We start from the raw sequence: 19,396 nt of genomic DNA on the forward strand, positions 1-19,396 counted from the left end.
TTTTGTTTGTTTTGGTTTTTTTTTTGGTACCAGGAATCGAACTCAGGATCTTTCGCTTGCCAGGCAGGTGCAGCACCACTGAGCTGCATCCCCGGCCCAATTTTTTTCCCCTAGGGTCTCAATAGGTAGCCCGGGCTGGCCTCAAACTCTCAGAGATCCACCTGCCTCCCAAGTGCTGGGATCACAGGCATGCACCACCACACCCAGATACGCATTCTTATATATATTTTTACAATGACTCCATGATGTAGGTAATATTATCAACATTTTATTTGAGGGAGCCTAAGTTAGGAAATTAGCTCAGGATTCTATAATTTGCATGGGGTAGTGCTGGAATTAAACCTGGACCTGTAGACTCAGAGGTAATGCTCTTTACCACTGCTCTACATACTCTTGTGAAAAGAGATAGTCCAAGAGGGCTAGGGATTTAGCTCAGGGGTTTCGCTGCCTGCCTTGCAAGTGCAAAGTCCTGAGTTTGATCCCCCATACAAAAAACAAACAAACAAAAAAACCCCTAAGAGATCGTCCAAGAAATGGCAGGTCTCTCAGTTCAAGTAATCTACTCAAACTTTTGAGTATCTGTTCACTACAGTTAACATTATGTCTTCTGAAGCAAGATGTATCATGTACAGGTACAAATTCCTTATGGTGAATGTTATTATGTATATCTAAAGTGTACCAATAAATGTTTTGCTTCAAAAATTTGTCCCAGTATACAAATTTTTGTTCTAAGTACTAACTGGAGATACAAAGAAAAAATAAATTCATTCAATACATAATTAAGAATAAATAAATAATTGAGAATCTACTACTTAACAGATCCAATTCTAGGAATTGAGACTGTTCCCTTTCGTGGGGAATGCAGAAAACGTAAACACTTCCCAATTAACACAGGTACACACATTCTGTATCATTTCCCCAAATGTTGAGAAGTTAAGGAGGTCTGGGGGAGGTGTGCTGCCCCACTGGAACACCAATTGGCTGGTGCATGGGAAAGGATCATAGCATCACATGATCAAACCGCCCGTGCCACTGTTTTTACTGACAATATCTCAGGCTGTTCCATCGTGGAGGAAGAAGTATAATTGACTGTTTTATTTTTTATTTATTTATTTTTTTGGTACCGGGGATCAAGTCAGGACCTTGCGCTTTCCAGGCAGGCGGTGGAACCACTGAGCTAAATCCCCGGCCCAAGTACCTACTGTTCTTGAATTGTTCATTCTCTCACTTTCCCTTCACTAGTTTGGAAAACAATTATTATTATTATTATTATTTTGGTACCGGGGATCGAACTCGGGTCCTTGCACTTGCAGAGCAGGCGGCAGAACCACTGAGCTAAATCCCCGGCCCCTGGAAAACAATTATTTTTATTTTTACTGTTTTCTTTTTTCCTGAACAAAACTGCCCAAATCCAAATCTCACGTGTCTCACGAATGGGTAATTTTCGGTGTGTTATACGTGTTTGATTGCTACACTATCAGTCTTTTTCCTTGCCACCCTGGTAATTGAAGAACACCAGTTCCCCCATCATCTCCAACAGACCCAGACTTGGGTGATGAGAAAGGCGGGAGAAGAATGGGTACAGGGAGAGAAAAATCTCAAAGCACTGCGGGGAATACTCAAGAAAATGTCTCTAAAATAGGATAACTCGGTGAAAATGTAAACCATCACTCTCCAATACTGCTCACAGCCTCAGTAGAAACCATCTGCCTACAAAGGGAAAGATCCACACACGAGTCCAGTGGCGACAAACCACAACTGCCAGCAGGCTAGAAGAGTCGTTACCACCCGAGCCTGCGCCCCAGGACTGCGACTCCCACTTCACTTGGCATCAAACTGGCCAGGTCTTCCCAGGCCTTTAGTCCCACCTCTCTGTTCCTCCCCGTCGCTGAGGCTGAATAAAAGTAGAAACTGTCATCTCCCTTTTAGACCTTCACTGCCTGAGTGGACCCGAAAGACCACGCAAGTTAATGGCCTCCCCAGCAGTGGTAACAGAGTACCCCACGCCACCACCCACCCAGGACTTGATACGCAGGCGCTGTAGCGTGCCTGCCAATTGCCAGTCTCTGCACATGCGCTGACATTCGCTCCGTACGGGGCTGGGCGCGGCCACGCTACTGCGCAAGCGCCTCTGCCCCGCCGTTTCCATCATCATGCTCTCTCTATCTAGCTTGCCCTTACGTTTTAGGTAGGGGGCGGGGCTAATACTGCCAATTGGTCTACTTCCGTGCCAGTCAATGAGATGGGTGCGGTGATTGGTGGCGACTCGGAGGGTAGCGGGTTTAGGTGTCAGTCCTGAGGAGGCAGCGTTTTCTGGGCTTGTCCCTGCTTCTCTGTCTCCAGAAGGTTCTCTCGGTTACCCCGGCTCTGGGTACCCGGCTCTGCGTCGTGCCGCCATGATGGGCCACCGTCCTGTGCTCGTGCTCAGTGAGTTCTGGGGAAGCCAGAGAAGGGATCCCTTTTGCCCCCCCCCTTCTCTCCACACTTTTCAGTGTTCCCGCAGCTCCTTCCCGCTATGACCCGGCTACGGAGCCTTCCGGCCAGCATCTCGTTTTAGGAGGTCTTTCTCCCGCTTTCCTTTTTACCCTTCACGTTCCCTGCCTCCCTTCGCAAACGCACGCTGGCCCTGCCTCTCGGAGTCCCTGGTCTCCGTGTTCCCATTCCAGAAGCCACCCCCTTCTGCAGGACCTCTGGCTGAATGAATGATGGTTCCCGACGTTAGGCCGAGCTTTCCATCCTCGGCCACTCCTCGGCGGCCTCACCGCGGGCAAACTGCTCAAGTTTTGCATCCGCGCTAGGCGACTGATAGCGCCCCGTTGATTGGGAGACAGGTAGTGACCTGCTTGAAAGAGGCAAATGGCAATGGGATCCTTGATCTCTCCACGTTCTCCTCAGTAGCAGTCGCTCAGCAACCCTGTTCCTGAAGTGACCGCCTCCCTCTTTGGTTTTAAACGTAGTCTTTCCCGCTAGCCCATTGGGTTTTCCCCAGTTTCTCTGCAGATTTTCTTTTCCCTTCAGGAATAGCCTTTTATTTCTTTCTGAATAATGAGCACCCCTCTCTCTGTTGTCTTTCCCTTGGTGTGTTTCCCTTTTGTGTGTAACTCCTGTAACTGATCTGCAGCACCTGCGAGTCTGGGTGTCCTTTCCTCTCCCTTAGTATCTTCTGTATACACAGTGCTGATGAGAGTTTATTTTATCTGTACTTTTAAAGTAATTTTTCAGGAAAAACACTTAAGCCTGGGAGGGAACCTATTCTGATGTGGGTCCGTGCAAGGTTTTTGATTACCACTATCTGAGACACAAATGTAAACCCTGAAGGTTACGACATGTGTTTGGATTTGATCGGACTGGATTAAAAGATTTACAGACTGAAATTGTAAGGGACGTGTAATTGAGAAGAGGGTGAAATAGGGATTGTGCTAACTTGGTTATGATTGAGAGGACCCTGGGGTGAGTGATGTGTCTATAAAGCTCTTTACAGGTTTGTGTTAATTTCTGGCATTAGTGGCAGTAGCCAGCTCTTAAAATTGTTGAATGAGTTACTGAGACATTCTTATTATATCCAAATACGTGGTACTATGTATAATTTTATCTTACAAACTGGGATAACTTGGAAGAGTGTGTTCACATTCCACAGATTTGATTCTCATCTACAGCATGCTGTGGAGCTCCATGAGTAATTGTGCCTGGAGTGTGAAGAGTATGACCCCATTTATCCAAGGAGGAAATTTTGAGCCCCTAAATTCTTCCCATTTACATAAAGCAGTGATTGGTACTTTCTTTAGGTCACTAGCCCTGTGAGAATCTGATCACACCTTTGAATCCTCTTCCCAGAAAAAAATATGCAGTATTTTTTATTTTCTCATGTAATATTGGGAAGTTGACTGTCCTGCTGAAGCCGGTTAATGGGTCTCAGGTTATGTATCCCTGTTGTAAATATACAAATGTTAGAGGGAAGGTGTTTACCAAGATTATGAAGTTGAAGCATTATGGGTTATTTTTTAGCATACCAGTGGTTGAAATAAAGAAGTAAACAGCTATTAAATATAAATGTTGCCAGGAATGTAGCTCAGCGCCACAGCACCTGCCTGTCAAGCAGAAGATCCTGAGTTCAATTCCTGGTACCGAGAAAAAAAAAGTGTAAATGTTATTTTTTAACAATTTGAGGGGGGACAGGCATAGTGACATATACTTCTAATCACAGCACTCAGGAGGCTAAGGCAGGAGGATCCCTGCAAGTTCAAGGCCAGCCTCAACTACATAGCGAAACCCTGCCTCAAAAAACCAAAAATAAACAAGACAATTTGGGGGATATGATTGGCATATAACTTTTTTTTTTTTTTTTTGGTACCGGAGATCGAACTCAGGTCCTTGCACTTGGAGCAGCAGACGGCGAAACCACTGAGCTAAATTCCAGGCCCCTCTTTTTTGGTTTTTTGAGACAGAGTCTCACTATGTAGTTCAGGCTGGTCTTGAACTTACTGTGTAGCCCGGGCTGGCCTCGAACTCCCTGTGATCCTCCTGCCTCAGCCTCCCAAGTGTTGGGATTACAGGTGTGTGCCACCATCCTCGGCTCCTTGGCATATAATTTGCACATACTTAACGTATATAAATTGATAAGCTTTAGTCTCTGTGTATACTCTGAAACGTGTGAATTTATTTTCAAAGGTTGGGGAGTAAATAGCTTGTGTACAATAGGGCAATCCTGGGCTATTAACTGTTTTTCCCCCCTTTCATTTTAGGCCAGAATACAAAGCGTGAATCTGGAAGAAAAGTTCAATCTGGAAACATCAATGCTGCTAAGGTAGCTTTTTTAAGAGTTTATAGTCATTTGTCTCCACTGTCTTCTCTAATATTTCTATATCTGTTTGTAGCAGTAAACTTTCTATGTTGTAGGCTTTAGAGTATGGAGTTAGCCAAAGGAAAAGTTGACTTCCTTTTTTTCAGGAAATTTCCCTGATGGTGGTAGAGGGAAGGAAGCCCCCTCCTCCTATGAATTAAGTTTGGTAATCTTCGCATAATTCTGTTGCTATTATTTTATAATATGCTTTGCTACCTCCCATATCAGACTGAGTTACTTGAGTGGGAAGACTGACTGTTGGTTTTTTTTTTGTATTCCTAGTACCCATTTTAGGTCCTACTCAGGTGTTCCATAAATGTCTTTTGAATGAAGTAGTAAAATGGCCTGAGTTCTGACATAGGGTGGGATGGAGTGCACTGTTGTGGAAAAAAACACTAATACTTGGACTGCTTGGACACTAAACCATCAGGGCGCATTTATCCTCTTTTTCTTGGGAAAAGTTACTTCTTACTATATCTGAAACCCTACTTTTGTGGTATCATTGTTAAAATACTGGCTCTGGCTCTGCAACACACTGTTTTGTGATTTGAGTTTACATGTCTGACGTTTCCTTTCCATTAGACTATTGCAGATATCATCCGAACATGTTTAGGACCCAAGTCCATGATGAAGGTAGGCTAATCTCTTTATTAAAACTCTTGGGCTGCAGATTTTTCCTCTGCGTTATCTGAGATATTTAATTTTACTTTTCTCTTAGATGCTTTTGGATCCAATGGGAGGCATTGTGATGACCAATGATGGCAACGCAATTCTTCGGGAGGTGTGTTTATTTTTCTCATTTGCTTTTTAAACATACAGGATCCGTTCATATATATGTAGATAGTGAATCATTTCTTAGGGCTGCTGTACAGAAGACTAGAAACTGGATGTTTTAAAAATATATGCTAGGGGGCTGGGGATTTAGCTCAGTGATTCCACCACCTTCCTCACAAGCACAAGGTCCCAAGTTTGATCCCCGGCACCACCACCCCCCCCCCCCCCCCCCAAAAAAGAAAAATATGTTAGGGCCGGGGATTTAGCTCAGTGGCACTGCGCCTGCCTTGCAAGCGCAAGGTCCTGAGTTCAGTCTCCGGTACCAAAAACAAAACAAAAAAACCACATCTGTTCTCTGGGCATGGTAGCGCACACCTGTAATCCTAGCACTGAGGAGGCTGAGGCAAGAGAATTGCCCTCAGTTCAAGGCCAGCTTGGGCTACATAGTGAGTTCAAGTGTGAACTGCATAGCGAGACCTTGTCTCTTTAAAAAAAATACGTGTGTGTGTGTATGTGTATATATATATTCTCATAAACTAAGTCTAGAAGTCTGAAATCAAGGTGTCAGCAGGGCCTTATTCCCAAAAGCTCTAGGGAAGAATCCTTTGTTCTGGCTTTTTTTTTTGTTTTGGCTTTTGATAGTTTCCACCATCCTTGGCTTTTGTAAACTCAGAGTCTTTGTCCAACATGTATTAAAAAGACAGCACTGGGGCCGGGGATTTAGCTCAGTGGTTTCGCTGCCTGCTGCGCAAGCGCAAGGACCCAAGTTCAATCCCCGGTACCAAAAAAAAAAAACAGGATTGAGGGCTGGGGATTTAGCTCAGTGGTGCTGCCACCTGCCTTGAAAGTGCAAAGTCCTGAGTTAGATCCCTGGTACCAACAACAAAAAAGGCAGCATTGAGCATTGATTAGATTTGGTAATCAGAACTAATCCAGTGTGCTCTTTCATACATCTCCAAAGACCCTATTCCAAATAAAGTCACATCCACAGGTCCCAGGTATTAGCTTGAATATCTATTCAAAGGACACAATTCAAGCCTAGTGTGGTGGGGCACTCCTATAATCCCAACACTAAGGAGGCTGAGGCAGGAGGATCGCCACAAGTTCAAGGCCAGCTTAGGCTACATAGTGAGTTCAAAGCCAGCCTGAACAACATACAGAGACCCTATCTCCAAACAACAGAGGACACAGTTCACCCACAGCACAGTGGTGTAGCTAGAAGATACTGTTCTGTTCTCCAGAAGCTTAATAATTGAGTTCATGATGCACACCCCGCCCCCAAGAAGGAACTTGGAAAAGTGGCCTCTGTACAATATTTTAACACCCTCCTCCCCTTGGTACTAGGGATGAGGGTTTTTGTTGTTGTTGTTGTTGTTTGATACTGGGAATCAAACTCAGGACCTTGCGCCTCCTGGGCAGGTGCAGTGCCATGAAGCTAAGTCCCTGGCCCAGAGGGCCGCTTTTCTTGAAGGCATACTAAAATAATAGAAGGTAAGAGTGTGTGTGTAGAAGCAAGAAGCTCAAGCGTCTTCCAGTCATTCGATTCAGTGGTGATCAACTTTTTTTTTCAGATTCAAGTCCAGCATCCAGCAGCCAAGTCAATGATTGAAATTAGCCGGACCCAAGATGAAGAGGTGGGAGATGGAACCACATCTGTAATTATTCTCGGTAAGGAGAGGGGAGGTTGGAAAGACAGGTCAGAAGGATCTTTATTTTTGGATGTGGTGTCACAGTCGTAACCCCAAGATGGGGAGGCTGAGGCACAAGGATTGTGAGTTGGAGCCCGGCTTAGGGCCACTTTGTAAGACCCTGTCTCAAAACAAAGAAGGGCTAGAGATGAGGCTCATTATGAAGGCCCTGAGTTCAGTGTCCAGGACTACAAATCCCAGCACTCTGGAAGACTAAAGCAGAATTGCAAGTCCAAGGCCAGCCTGGAATATTGTGAGACCCAGTTTCAAAACAAAAAATGTTAGCACATGTGAAAATTCACAGAGAGGAAATCTTTTTGTGGGGGAGCCTAAGCAGCATTTATTTCTCATGGTTCTAGAGGCTGGGAAGTGCAAGATTGGGGGCAGATAGGAAATCTTGAAAATAATGAGCCTCTCTTACAAGTTTAAAAGTTATTTAAAAAAAAAAAAAGTTATTTTACATTCCTATAGGATCATAAAGGATCATTTCTGAAATCCAACCAGTTGAGTTTTTGTATAAATTTCGAGTTGATGGTGAACATTTTTAATACACACCCCCGCACATAAGGACTCTGTAGTTCAAGCTGACCTTGAATGTGTGATACTCCTGCTTCAGCCTCCCAAATGCTAGGCATGCAGGCGTGCACTACCACACCTGGCAAGTTTATTACATTCTTGTAGCTATTCTTTCAGGTGCCTACAGTATGGCTGCCTCCTAAGATGTTGGGATAGTAAGTCCGTTGTCCTTTAGTATTTTTCTTTCCTGAGAGTGTGGAAAAACTTTTTCTTAGGAAACTGTCAACAGATACTTAGACCACAAAATAAACCGCTGAGGACTATCTTTGATCATTTAGAAGATGTCTAACAAAGATTTTGTCTTTATGAATTGGCTTATACAAAGTATAAAATTTCAAATAATATTGATAGACAAATGACATCTTTTGGGAGAAAAATGTATTTTTCGGAGCATAGTGAAGGGGTCTTGATAGCCTGGTTCTTTTCTTTTTTTTTTGGTACCAGGGATTGAACTGGAGACCTTGCGCTTGCGAGGCAAGTGGGAGAACCACTGAGCTAAATTCCTGGCCCTCCTGGTTCTTTTTAAAATATGTTGTGTATAGCCAGGTGTGGTAGCACACACCAGTAATCCCAGCACTCAGGAAGCTGAGCAAGAGGATCGCTGCTCACTTGAGGCCAGCCTGGACTACTACTACATAGTGAGTTCAAGGCCAGTCTGAACTACATAGCAAGACCCTGCTTCAAAAGAACCAAGAAAAATGAAAATATAAAACACTGTGTGGTGCTCTCCCTTTTTCAGCGGGAGAGATGTTGTCTGTGGCTGAACATTTCTTGGAGCAGCAGATGCACCCAACAGTAGTGATCAGTGCTTACCGCAAGGCACTGGACGATATGATCAGCACTCTGAAGAAAATCAGGTATGGAGAGAGCACCAGAAATGGTCGGGCTGGGGGTTTAGCTCAGTGGTGCCGCCACCTGCCTTGCAAGCCCAAGTCCCGAGTTCAATCCCCGGTACCAAAAAAAGGAAAAAGAAATGGGTTGTGTCAGGTCTAGAAGACCAAGAAGAGGTACCTGTGCATAGTGGTAAAGGAAGAGCAAGCACATTTACATATATAGTTTATCCCCTGGTGTCATTTTGTTGGAAGGAGAAATGAGGAAGAAGGTAAGGAAAATTGAAGTTTGAAAAAAAGGATTCAAAATAGTAAAATATAAAAGGCATTACTAGAATTAGTTCTTCAAAATATATTCTGGGTACATGCTGTAAGTTTCCGTGTTGGTTACACATCGCCATGGGAAATATGTTGTAAGTGAAATAGACCTAACCTTCAAAGATTTGGGCTCTAGTTGGGGGCGGGAGCGATAACTATTTATTCAGGATTTGATGTTAAAATATCTTACCATCATGTGTGACTAGCTCAATAAGTGCTGTGAGGCTGGCAGCCAGCAGTTTCTCATTGAAAAGGAGAGACTGAAAATGTTAGCTGCGTTCAGTAATTGCAGGACTTGATGTAAGTCTACATTTGTTTAGTTTTCATGGGTCAGTGAATGTCTTCTCTCAGGAATATTAGTTGTGGCATAATGTAGAGTCACAAAAAGCATTCCTACTAGTAAAACTTGTTAAATATGTAAAACCTATGTGGCTGAGAATGTAGTTCCATGGTAGAGCACTGACCTCGCATGTGTAAGGGCCTAGTTGAATCCCCAGAACACATTAAAAAGGTAAAACCTACAACATTCTATTCTAGTATATGCTCAGGTCACTAGATGCATGGGTATTTAATAATTTAGTGGGCTTTGTTTTGTTTTTTTGAGACAAGGTCTCACTATATGGTTCAGACTGACCTTACACTCACTGTGTAGCTCAGACTTAACTTGAACTCACAGCAGTCCTCACAGTGCTGGGATCACAGGTGTGCGGCACCATGCCCAGCGTGGACTTTGTATTATACTGTCTACAGTAATTTGTGTAGCATATTTGGAGGAGGAGGCATATGGGGTTTTTTGTTTTGTTGTTGGTGATTTTTTTGTTCTGAGGTTTTATCTTAGATAATGCTTTTGGAGCTATTGTTTCTCCTGAAATTCATAATTCTGAGGTGGGGGAAATTATTAAAGTATGTTATATGCATGTACAAATCTGAAGTGAAACCCATTAATCTGCATAACAAAAACATTTTAAAAGCTAACATAAAAGGAAAAAAAACTGCATAACCAATGTGAGTTAATCAAAAGAGTGGGAAAAGTCGATAATTCAGCTGCTATATAATTGCATATTATCTACCTTCCCAGTAATGGTGAACCTTTTAGAGACGAGTCCCCAAAGTGCAGGTCAAAACCCACTTATCGCAAAGTGCCAACATTGGAATTAAAATTGAAATACTGAGATTTTAGTTTAAAAAGAATGACTATTACATTAACATCTTTTGTCTTATAGGAAAAACAAGTAATAATGTACCATAGGTTCACCACCACTGCAGGTTTATGCTCTTAACAAGGAGATTTTAGCAACATGTGAAAATGTGGGCAAGTGGTTATCCAAGGTCTCTTACAAAGTCTTGCCATGTACCAACTTGTTGTAGTATTGTGAGGGGAGACTTGGCTAACATGTAAAAGTCGTAAGTAACCGCTGCGTGATACAGCATGATTTAGAGTCCAGTATTTGTAACAGATAAGACTGGTGGTTTAATCAAAAGGCAGTTCTGTATGGGATAAGGCTTCATAAACAAAATGTATCTTAATCTGAGTTGTAAACATGGAAGAGTTTATTTGATTGAAGCAGGAGGTAAGAAATTTATTTTGCTGTAAGCTTTATGTATGTGTAGAGTTGTCAGACATGGGAATTATAGCACCTTCTAAGAATGATGTGTATTTTTTTTATTTTTTTGGTACCGGGGATCGAACTCGGGTCCTTGCTCTTGCGCAGCAGGCAGCGAAACCAGTGAGCTAAGTCCCCGGGCCTGTATTTTTTTTTTAATAGTACTGGGCATTGAACCCACTGCCTTTCCACTGAGTACATCTCCAGTCCTTTTTTATCTTGAAACAGGGTCTTGCTAAAATTGCTGAGTTGCACAGGCTGGGCTTGAATTTGTAATCCTCCTGCCTGTCTCCCAAGAGTGATGGGATTACAAGCGTGCACTGCCACACCCAGCTAGGTTAGTTGTAATCTTGCTGAGAAGCAGAGCATGGATAATATTAGCTGTTGATGTCCCTTTCCATTTTCCTGCAGAGAGCCCTTCTCCTTTCTCCCTCTTAGCATACTCTTCCGGTCTTTTTGGGGGGGGGGGGTACCGGATATTGAACTCGGATCCTTCCGCTTGCAAGGCAGGCGGCGGAACGACTGAGCTAAATCCCCGGCCCCTTCTTCCAGTCTCTTAAGATGCATGAGAGAGACTTCTTCAAGTATGTAAGTTGCCTGCTGACTGTACCACCTGGGTTTGTTTCCTCCAGCACCCCAGTTGATGTCAATAACCGTGATATGATGCTAAACATCATCAATAGCTCCATTACTACAAAGGTAATCAGTCGGTGGTCGTCTTTGGCTTGTAACATTGCCCTTGATGCTGTCAAGACCGTGCAGTTCGAGGAGAATGGTCGGAAGGAGATTGACATCAAGAAATATGCAAGGGTGGAAAAGGTAAACTCTTCCAGTGTGTGCTTCATGAGTAAGTTATAGCCACACATGAATCATCCCACTTGTGTAGGAAGTACTTTTATTCTTTTGTTTTGTTTTTTGTTTTTTTGGTATCGTGGATCAAACTCGGGACCTTGCACTCACGAGCCAGGCGGTGGAACCACTGAGCTAAATCCCTGGCCCAGGAAGTACTTTTACGTTTATTATTATTATTTTTTGGTACTGGGGATCGAACTCAGGTCCTTGCACTTGTGCAGCAGGCGGCGAAACCACTGAGCTAAATCCCCGGCCCCTAGGAAGTACTTTTAAATGAGAGCGAGACATCTGTAGTTAAAACAAGGAAGAAGAGGACCTGGGGATTTAGTTCAGTGGCACTGCTCCTGCCTCACGAGCATAAGGTCCTGAGTTCCATCCCTGGAACCGAAAAACAAGGAAAAAGAATACACTTGCAGGTTGGGGATTTAGTGCAAGGACCTGTGTTTGATCCCAGGTACCAAAAAAAAAAAAGAATATACTTGCAGCCTGGAAAGATGTTATCAAGGAAGAATCCCTGAAATAGGTTTTTGACCCTCGATGCTGTCCCTACACCACAAGGTTTATAAGGACTAGGGAGAGACTTATTGGTATCTCCTTGTTTGCATATGGTTTTGTTTTGTTTTGTTTTTGGTACCGGGGATCGAATTCAGAACCTTGTGCTTGCGAGGGAGGCAGCCCAGCCGGTGGAACCACTGAGCTAAATTCCTGGCCTTGCATGTTTTTTGTTTATTTGTTTTGTTTTGCTATTGAACTCGGGTCCTTGCGCTTGCACAGTGGGCAGCGAAATTGTTTGTTTGTTGTTGTTTTTGGGTTTTTGGGTACTGGGGATTGAACTCTGGACCTTGTGTTTGCGAGGCAGGTAGTGGAACCACTGAGCTAAATCCCCGGCCCTCCTTTTTTGCATATGTATACATAGCAGTCATTTGCTCATAATATAAACCTGACAGGGTCTGGTAGGCCTGTACTTTGTCATGTTTCTAGTAAATTTTAGGAAAAAACTGAAGCTGGGCTGGGGCTTTAGCTCAGCCACGCTGCACCTGCCTCGCAAACACAAGGTCCTGAGTTCGATCCGATTCCACACACACACACACCCAAAAAAAATCCCTGAAGCTAATAGCTTTGGCCAGTAGATGGAGCTCAATCCTAAAAATCCATGGTAATTTTTTTTTTTGGTACTGGGGATTAAACTCAAGACCTCAAGATTGTGAGGCAGGCAACGGTGCCACTGAGCTAAATCCCTGGCTCTCAGTGGTAATATCTTTAACAAAAGAAGAAAGACCCAAGTCTTGTATTAGTTGTTTGGTTTGGGCTTTGTGGGGAAAAGGTACCTTAGAAACTTTTTCTACTGGGGATTGAACTCGGGACCTGTGCTTGCATGGCAGGCGGTGGCAGCACTGAGCTAAATCCCCAGCCCAGAAACGTTTTTTTTTTTTTTAAGCGTATTTATTGGTACACCTTAGACATGTATAATGGTAACACTCATCGTAGGGAATTTGTTCCTGTACATGGTACATCCCACCCCTTTTTTCCCATGACCCCCTCTCCTCAAGTTCCCTCCCCTGCCTATGTACAAAAGCTTTGTTTCCATTTTTTCCTTCTGTTTTCACTTTTTTCTTGTCCCCTTCTTCCTCCCTCCTCGTTCCTCTTCCCATTTGAACATTTTCTTCTCATTTTCCAATATCTGTTACACATTTTAGTCTTTATTTCCACCTTGTTTCTCACACTAGAGAAACATATTTAAACTTGTGTGTTCGATTTATTTCACTTAGGAATATGGTCTCAAGGTTCATCCATTTAGCTATAAATGTCTGAAGCTCATCCTTTATGGCAGAGTAGCACTCCATTGCATTAAAAAATACCTTCTTGGGGCTGGGGATTTAGCACAGTGGTGCTGCACCTGCCTCACAAGTGCAAGGCCCGGAGTTTGATCCCTAGTATAGGGGTGGGGAGGGGTGCAGATAATCTTTATCCATTCGTTAGTTGATGAGCATTTGGGCTGTTTCTAAACTTTAGCTATTACAAACTGCCGCTATAAACATGGGTGTGCATGTATCACTGGGGGTATGATGTTTTTAATTCTTTTGGGAAGATACCAAGAAGGGGAATGATTGGGTCAAATGGGTACCTTAGAAACTTGAAGTGGTCGTTTGGGAAAAAACATTTGAAATGGAATTGAAAGATTGCCTCTTGGTTGTGGATTCTTTTGCTCAGATACCTGGGGGCATCATTGAAGACTCGTGTGTCCTACGTGGCGTCATGATTAACAAGGATGTGACCCATTCTCGAATGAGACGCTATATAAAGAACCCTCGAATTGTGCTGCTGGATTCTTCTCTGGAATACAAGAAGGGAGAAAGTCAGGTCAGATTCTTGGCCCTATTGCTTAAAGTAGAGCCTGACTACTAATAGGACAAAGAAAGAAAGTTTATTGTGTCCCTCCTATGTGCTTATTGTAACCATATTCCTTGAAAGTAGTTGGTATTGACTTTGGGTTTTTGAGACAGGGTCTCACTTATGTAGTTCAGGCTAGCTTCAAACTTGGGGGATCCTCATGCCTAGCCTCATGAATGCGGGAATTATAAGTGTGGGCTACCACACCCAGCCCAATTTTAACATTATTGTAACGTGTATTTTCTGGGGTACATCAGAGAGGGCTGGGGGGAAGAAATATAGTCATTGGGGTGACCCTGAGGAGCTTCACCAGTCCAGGGATTTTTTTTCTTTTTTCTTTTTTCTTTTTTTTTTTTGGTATTGGGGATTGAACTCGGGCCCTTGCGCTTGTGAGGCAGGCGGCAGAACCACTGAGCTAAATCCCTGGCCCTAGTCCAGGGATTTTTAAATCATTGCCTTTTCTTCACCACACAGACAGATATTGAGATTACACGAGAGGAGGACTTTGCCCGCATCCTGCAGATGGAAGAGGAGTACATCCAGCAGCTCTGTGAGGACATCATCCAGCTGAAGCCCGATGTGGTCATCACGGAGAAGGGCATCTCAGGTAGGATTCCTTCATTTCTGAGCCTGATAAACATGGGGCAGAATGCTTAGGACAAAACAGGTCAGAACCCCAGAGTCATGGCCAGCCTGACACCTCTGTTCTTGGGTTCATAGATTTAGCTCAGCACTACCTCTTGCGGGCCAATATCACAGCCATCCGCAGAGTCCGGAAGACAGACAACAATCGGATTGCTAGGTGAGTAGCCAGATAAAGATGATATCCTTCCTTCCCGTGTGTTTTCTTTTTTGTAGCTGTGTAATGTCATTATCTGAAAAGATAGAATACAATAACAGGTAGGAGCAAGCTGAGCATAGCTGTTTGCCCTTTTCAGTATCCTGTAATGCAGCAGTCATGCACTTCATGAGTCCCTTCAGTGCCGGCCCTGACCGTTAGTGAGCACGTTGTACTTAGACACGTGTAATTGCTACCTTGGTAGATGTCTGACATGTTTCTAAACCATCCCTCGTCAAAGACTGCTCTTAGCTCTCATCGAGGTACTGCTGAATGGATGTTGTTGCAGGAGACCGTTTTGACTGACTCAGAGGAGCAGAGCCATCAGCTCCTTGATTGAATCCTTGGCTGTTACTAATGCAACTCCAGGCTCCATTTACTGTGTCTGTACTGATGTCTCTATTAGGATATCATCCTTTTTTAATACTAATTTATATAAGCTGACAGATATACCCTACTGTGTCAGGGTTTTTTGTCACTTTAATAAGTACCAGGGTTCAACTTAGAAAGGGTATATTTTGACTCAACCTTATTTTGTCTTTTGAGACAAGGTCTTGCTACATGGGTCAGGGTGGCCTTGTACGCACTGTGTATCTCAGGCTGGCCTTTAACTCATGGTAGTCCTCTTGCCTCAGCCCTCTTAAGTGCTTGGATTATAGGCATGCACCACCATGCCCAGCCTGACTCAGGTTTTGGAGCTTCTAGTCTGTGATCAGATGGCTGCAGTGCTTTTAGCCCTGTAGTGAGGAGTATGACATGGCAGGAGCAGGGTGCAACAAAATCACTTGTGCCATGGTCAGGAAGTGGCAAAGGACGAAGGGGCCCAGTCCCACTGTCTGAAGACCTCCCATTGGGTCCATTTCCTAAAGCCGCCACCACTAGCCTGTCCCTGGGAAGTAAGCCCTACCATATGGACTTTTTTTTTTTTGAGACAGGTTCTCACCATGTAGTTCAGACTAGCCTAGGCTGACCTCAGACTTGCAGAGAGCCTCCTGCCTCTGCCTCCTTAGTGGTGGGATTACAGCCATGTCCGGCAAATTTTTTTTTTCCCCAGTACTGGGAAGTGGACTGAGGACCTTGTGCTTGCCAGGCAGGTGTGGCACCACTGAGCTACATCCCCAGCTTTGGACCTTTTGGGGCCACTTAAAATATAAGCTATAAGCTGGGCTTGGTGTTGTATCCCTGTAATCTCAGCACTCAAGAGGCTGAGGCAGGAGGATGGCCAAGAGTTTGAGACCAGCCTGGACTATATAGTGAGTTCAAGACCAGCCTGATGGGATGGGGGTTTAGCTCAGTGGTTCCAGCACCTGCCTTGCAAGTGCAAAGACCGGAGTTCGATCCCCGGTACCAAAAAAAAAAAAAAAAAAAAAGACCAGCCTGAACCCAAACCCTGTCTCAAAACAAACACAATACAAATTACTGCACCTACTCACATGTATCACAGCTCCAAGGCATTTGCTTGTTCTGAAGTGGCTGTGGGCATACATACATACACTTAGTTGTCCATGGATTAGGAAAAACAGTGACAGTTAAATCAGTTCTATAGTCCTTAACATTGGGTCAAAGACTCTTACTTAATCACCTTCCTGTTACTGGCTACGAGACCCAATTCGGTGGTACAAGATACGTTATGCCTAGAAATGACCACTGTGTGACATACGTGCATGTGTGGCTCGCGAGGCTGGCAGTGGAACCACTGAGCTAAATCCCCAGCCCCACTTTTCCAAGTTTTAGTGACCATAAAGAATATTTTGTGTGCACAAGCACAAGGCCCCAAGTTCGATCTCTGTACCAAAAAAAAGAATATTTCGAATTAACTGGATCTGTTACAGCAGAGATGACTGACTGGTTGCCTTGGGTGTATAGTTGAATTAGTAAAGCCTTGTTATTGTTTAAGGGAGCGTGGCCTGTGTATATCTGAAATCCTTTCCAACAAGCACCCAGCATATGTCAAGTAATGTTTCTAGCAGTCACTTAGCCTTAGTCATCCCCAGCCTCAGGCCATAGACAGGGATCTGAAATCGCCCCACTTCCTCCATCACTAGAGCCTGCGGGGCCCGGATAGTCAGCAGACCCGAAGAGCTGAGAGAAGATGATGTTGGGACAGGAGCAGGCCTGCTGGAAATCAAGAAAATTGGAGACGAGTACTTCACGTTCATCACTGAGTGCAGAGACCCCAAGGCCTGCACCATCCTCCTCCGAGGGGCCAGCAAAGAGATTCTCTCAGTGAGTCACCCTTAGAAATGCAGCAAGGCAACTAATTGTTCTGCTTCTTGAGAGTTTGCAGAGGGCCTAAGGTCATCTTTGTGTTGGACACTTTTCCATTACTATAACAAATAACTTGAGAACCGACCTGGTGGTGCACACCTATAATCCCACCACTTAGGAGGCTGAGGCAGGAGGATCACTGAGTTCAAGGCCAGCCTGAATGATAGCAAGTCCCAGTCTCAAAACAAACCAACCTGAGGCTTTTGTTGTGTTCCCCATCAGGGAGGAATGAACCCAGGGCCTTCACACTGAGCTACATCCCAAACCCTTTGGGTTTGTTTTTTTGTTTTTTCCCTAGCCCTTTGTTTTTATTTTGTTGTTGCTGTTTTTATTTTTAAATTTTAAGACAGTGTCTCACTAAATTGCCCAGGCTAGACTCAAACTTAGCAATCCTCCTGCTCCCCCTCCTGGAGTGCTGGGGTCAGAAGCCCCAGTCTGCTCTGAGGGTACATCCCATGTGATCAGGAGACATTTTTCTGCTGAGCTCCACTTCTGCAGTTTCTGCCACCCACCAAGAGCCCCAGGCTAGGGAGTGCTCTGCCATTGAGCTGTCTGACCCCGGCCCACCTCAGTTTTTTTTGGAATTGGGGTCCTTGTGCTTGCGAGACAGGTGGCGGAACCACTGAGCTAAATCCACGGCCCCTCAGTTTTTTTTTTAAGTTGAAATTATAAACACTACTTTTTTTCCTCAGTGAGACTAAGTAACTTTCAAGAGCGCATAGACACTGGAGTCCCCTAAACAGTGCAAGTAGCAAGGTCTACAGTGGAGTGTAACTGTCTAACCCCTCATTTCTTGGTGGCACTGACCCCACACAGTCCTTTTGCAGACGATGTGTCTGCCCTCTGCACCCTTGAGTTAGGAATTCTTCCCAAGAAAGAACATCTGTCCTCCCCACGGGGGTTCCACAGCTGTGCCCATCTTCCCACTGTGGTTTGTAACCTGGGGGAGAGGGAGCCCTTTGGTGTCTGACTTATCCATGGGGCATCTGTTTGCTTCCCAAGGAAGTGGAACGCAACCTGCAGGACGCCATGCAAGTGTGCCGCAATGTGCTCCTTGACCCTCAGCTGGTGCCCGGAGGCGGGGCCTCCGAGATGTCTGTGGCCCAGGCCTTGACAGAAAAGTCCAAGGCTATGACTGGTGTGGAGCAGTGGCCCTACAGGGCTGTGGCCCAGGCCCTGGAGGTCATCCCTCGAACCCTCATCCAGAACTGTGGGGCCAGCACCATCCGCCTGCTGACCTCCTTGCGGGTGAGTCCCTCCTGGCTACTGTCTGGATGGGGTGGGGAGAGCAGTCACTGGCCTAAGGGGTCCCCGAAAATCTGCCTTTTAATACTTGGTTTGCTGTCGTTACCTTTTTCCCTTTTATCTCTTCTGTGACAATTCAGTGTCTTAATGTTCTCTGCCAGGTTACTCATTCCCAGTATTTTCTTCTTTAACTTCTTATGTTTGCTCCAACTGCAGGCCAAACACACGCAGGAAGGCTGCGAGACCTGGGGGGTAAACGGGGAGACGGGGGCTTTGGTGGACATGAAGGAGCTGGGCATTTGGGAGCCTTTGGCTGTGAAGCTGCAGACGTACAAGACGGCAGTGGAGGTGAGCGAGGCCCTGTACGCAGGATCTGCGAGCTGCTCATTTCCCGGCAGCTGGGCCTAGTCTTGGGGCTGGGGCAGTAGAAGGTGGAGCATCCCCAGAGTATCCCCAAAGATTGTCCGGGGAGTTCCATTTCCCTACCTTAATTTAAAAGCAAGGTAACTTAGCACAAGCCACATTGCTTAAGAAGAACTGTTTTACATTCAGACCCTGAAAAGGTAGATTTCAGATAAAATGGTAATTCTGTGGGAGGAGCTAGGTCTGTTTAAAAGAAAGAAACGTGCTTCCATTCTCTGCTGACCTCTTTGAAACTGGATTTTCTTCTAGACGGCAGTTCTGCTGCTGAGGATCGACGACATCGTCTCGGGCCACAAAAAGAAGGGTGATGACCAGAGCCAGCAGGGTGGGGCTGCGGGTGCTGGCCAGGAGTGAATGGGACCGGCCTGGGCCAGGGCACTGTGTGCCTCTTTGTTTGCAAGGGATCGGGTTGAGGGGCAGCCCCCAGGCCCTTTCTGTCCCAGCTCAGTTTGCAGAAGGCACTGACAAGTAATTCTTCTCTATTGTAGGCTTTCCATTTAGTTTGCTTCGTATGATTAAATCTGTCATTTGAGATACTTCCTAGTGTTTCAGCCTTGGGTCATACCTCTACCTTCTGGCAGGTGGGGATAGGTAGAACACCTTACTTGGGAGGACAGGAGATGGGAATGAGGTCATCCAGTCTCTCTATTTGCCTTCTTGAAGGGGTGTTCTTCAGATTTCTCCATCGATCATGTTGGGAAGACCTGCAATCATCCTGCAAAGGATGATTCTGTAAAGATTAGGAAACA

At 44.9% G+C, this 19,396-nt stretch overlaps 1 protein-coding gene across 2 annotated transcripts; it reads left to right on the plus strand.

The window, feature by feature from the left end:
* Positions 1–2,225: 2,225 nt before the first annotated feature.
* On the plus strand, positions 2,226–19,183 carry Cct3 (chaperonin containing TCP1 subunit 3). Of its 2 annotated transcripts, none has more exons than XM_004871205.4 (14): positions 2,226–2,427; positions 4,743–4,804; positions 5,423–5,473; positions 5,559–5,621; positions 7,186–7,282; positions 8,618–8,735; positions 11,263–11,449; positions 13,694–13,843; positions 14,348–14,480; positions 14,594–14,675; positions 16,757–16,937; positions 17,982–18,227; positions 18,441–18,572; positions 18,897–19,183. In XM_004871205.4, the coding sequence occupies exons 1-14, from the start codon at positions 2,397–2,399 to the stop codon at positions 18,999–19,001; spliced, it is 1,638 nt and encodes a 545-aa protein (XP_004871262.1). In that variant the 5' UTR covers positions 2,226–2,396; the 3' UTR covers positions 19,002–19,183. The 2 variants fall into 2 exon arrangements, with proteins under 2 accessions (XP_004871262.1, XP_087059560.1); XM_087203434.1 differs by lacking the exon at positions 2,226–2,427 and adding an exon at positions 4,451–4,553.
* The last annotated feature ends 213 nt before the right edge of the window (positions 19,184–19,396 follow it).

This window comes from Heterocephalus glaber, unplaced genomic scaffold (genome assembly GCF_053883595.1).
Source record: "Heterocephalus glaber isolate CG9 unplaced genomic scaffold, H.glaber_assembly_v1.0 deba00001795, whole genome shotgun sequence".
Classification (NCBI taxonomy): Eukaryota; Metazoa; Chordata; class Mammalia; order Rodentia; family Bathyergidae; genus Heterocephalus; species Heterocephalus glaber.

Bases quoted from the DNA above. Each gene is read 5' to 3' on its own strand.
- Cct3 (XM_004871205.4), top strand. From the start codon at position 2,397: ATGATGGGCCACCGTCCTGTGCTCGTGCTCA. The intron at 11,450-13,693 runs GTAAACTCTTCC...TCTTTTGCTCAG, and splicing joins AATATGCAAGGGTGGAAAAG to ATACCTGGGGGCATCATTGA. The intron at 18,228-18,440 runs GTGAGTCCCTCC...CTCCAACTGCAG, and splicing joins GCCTGCTGACCTCCTTGCGG to GCCAAACACACGCAGGAAGG.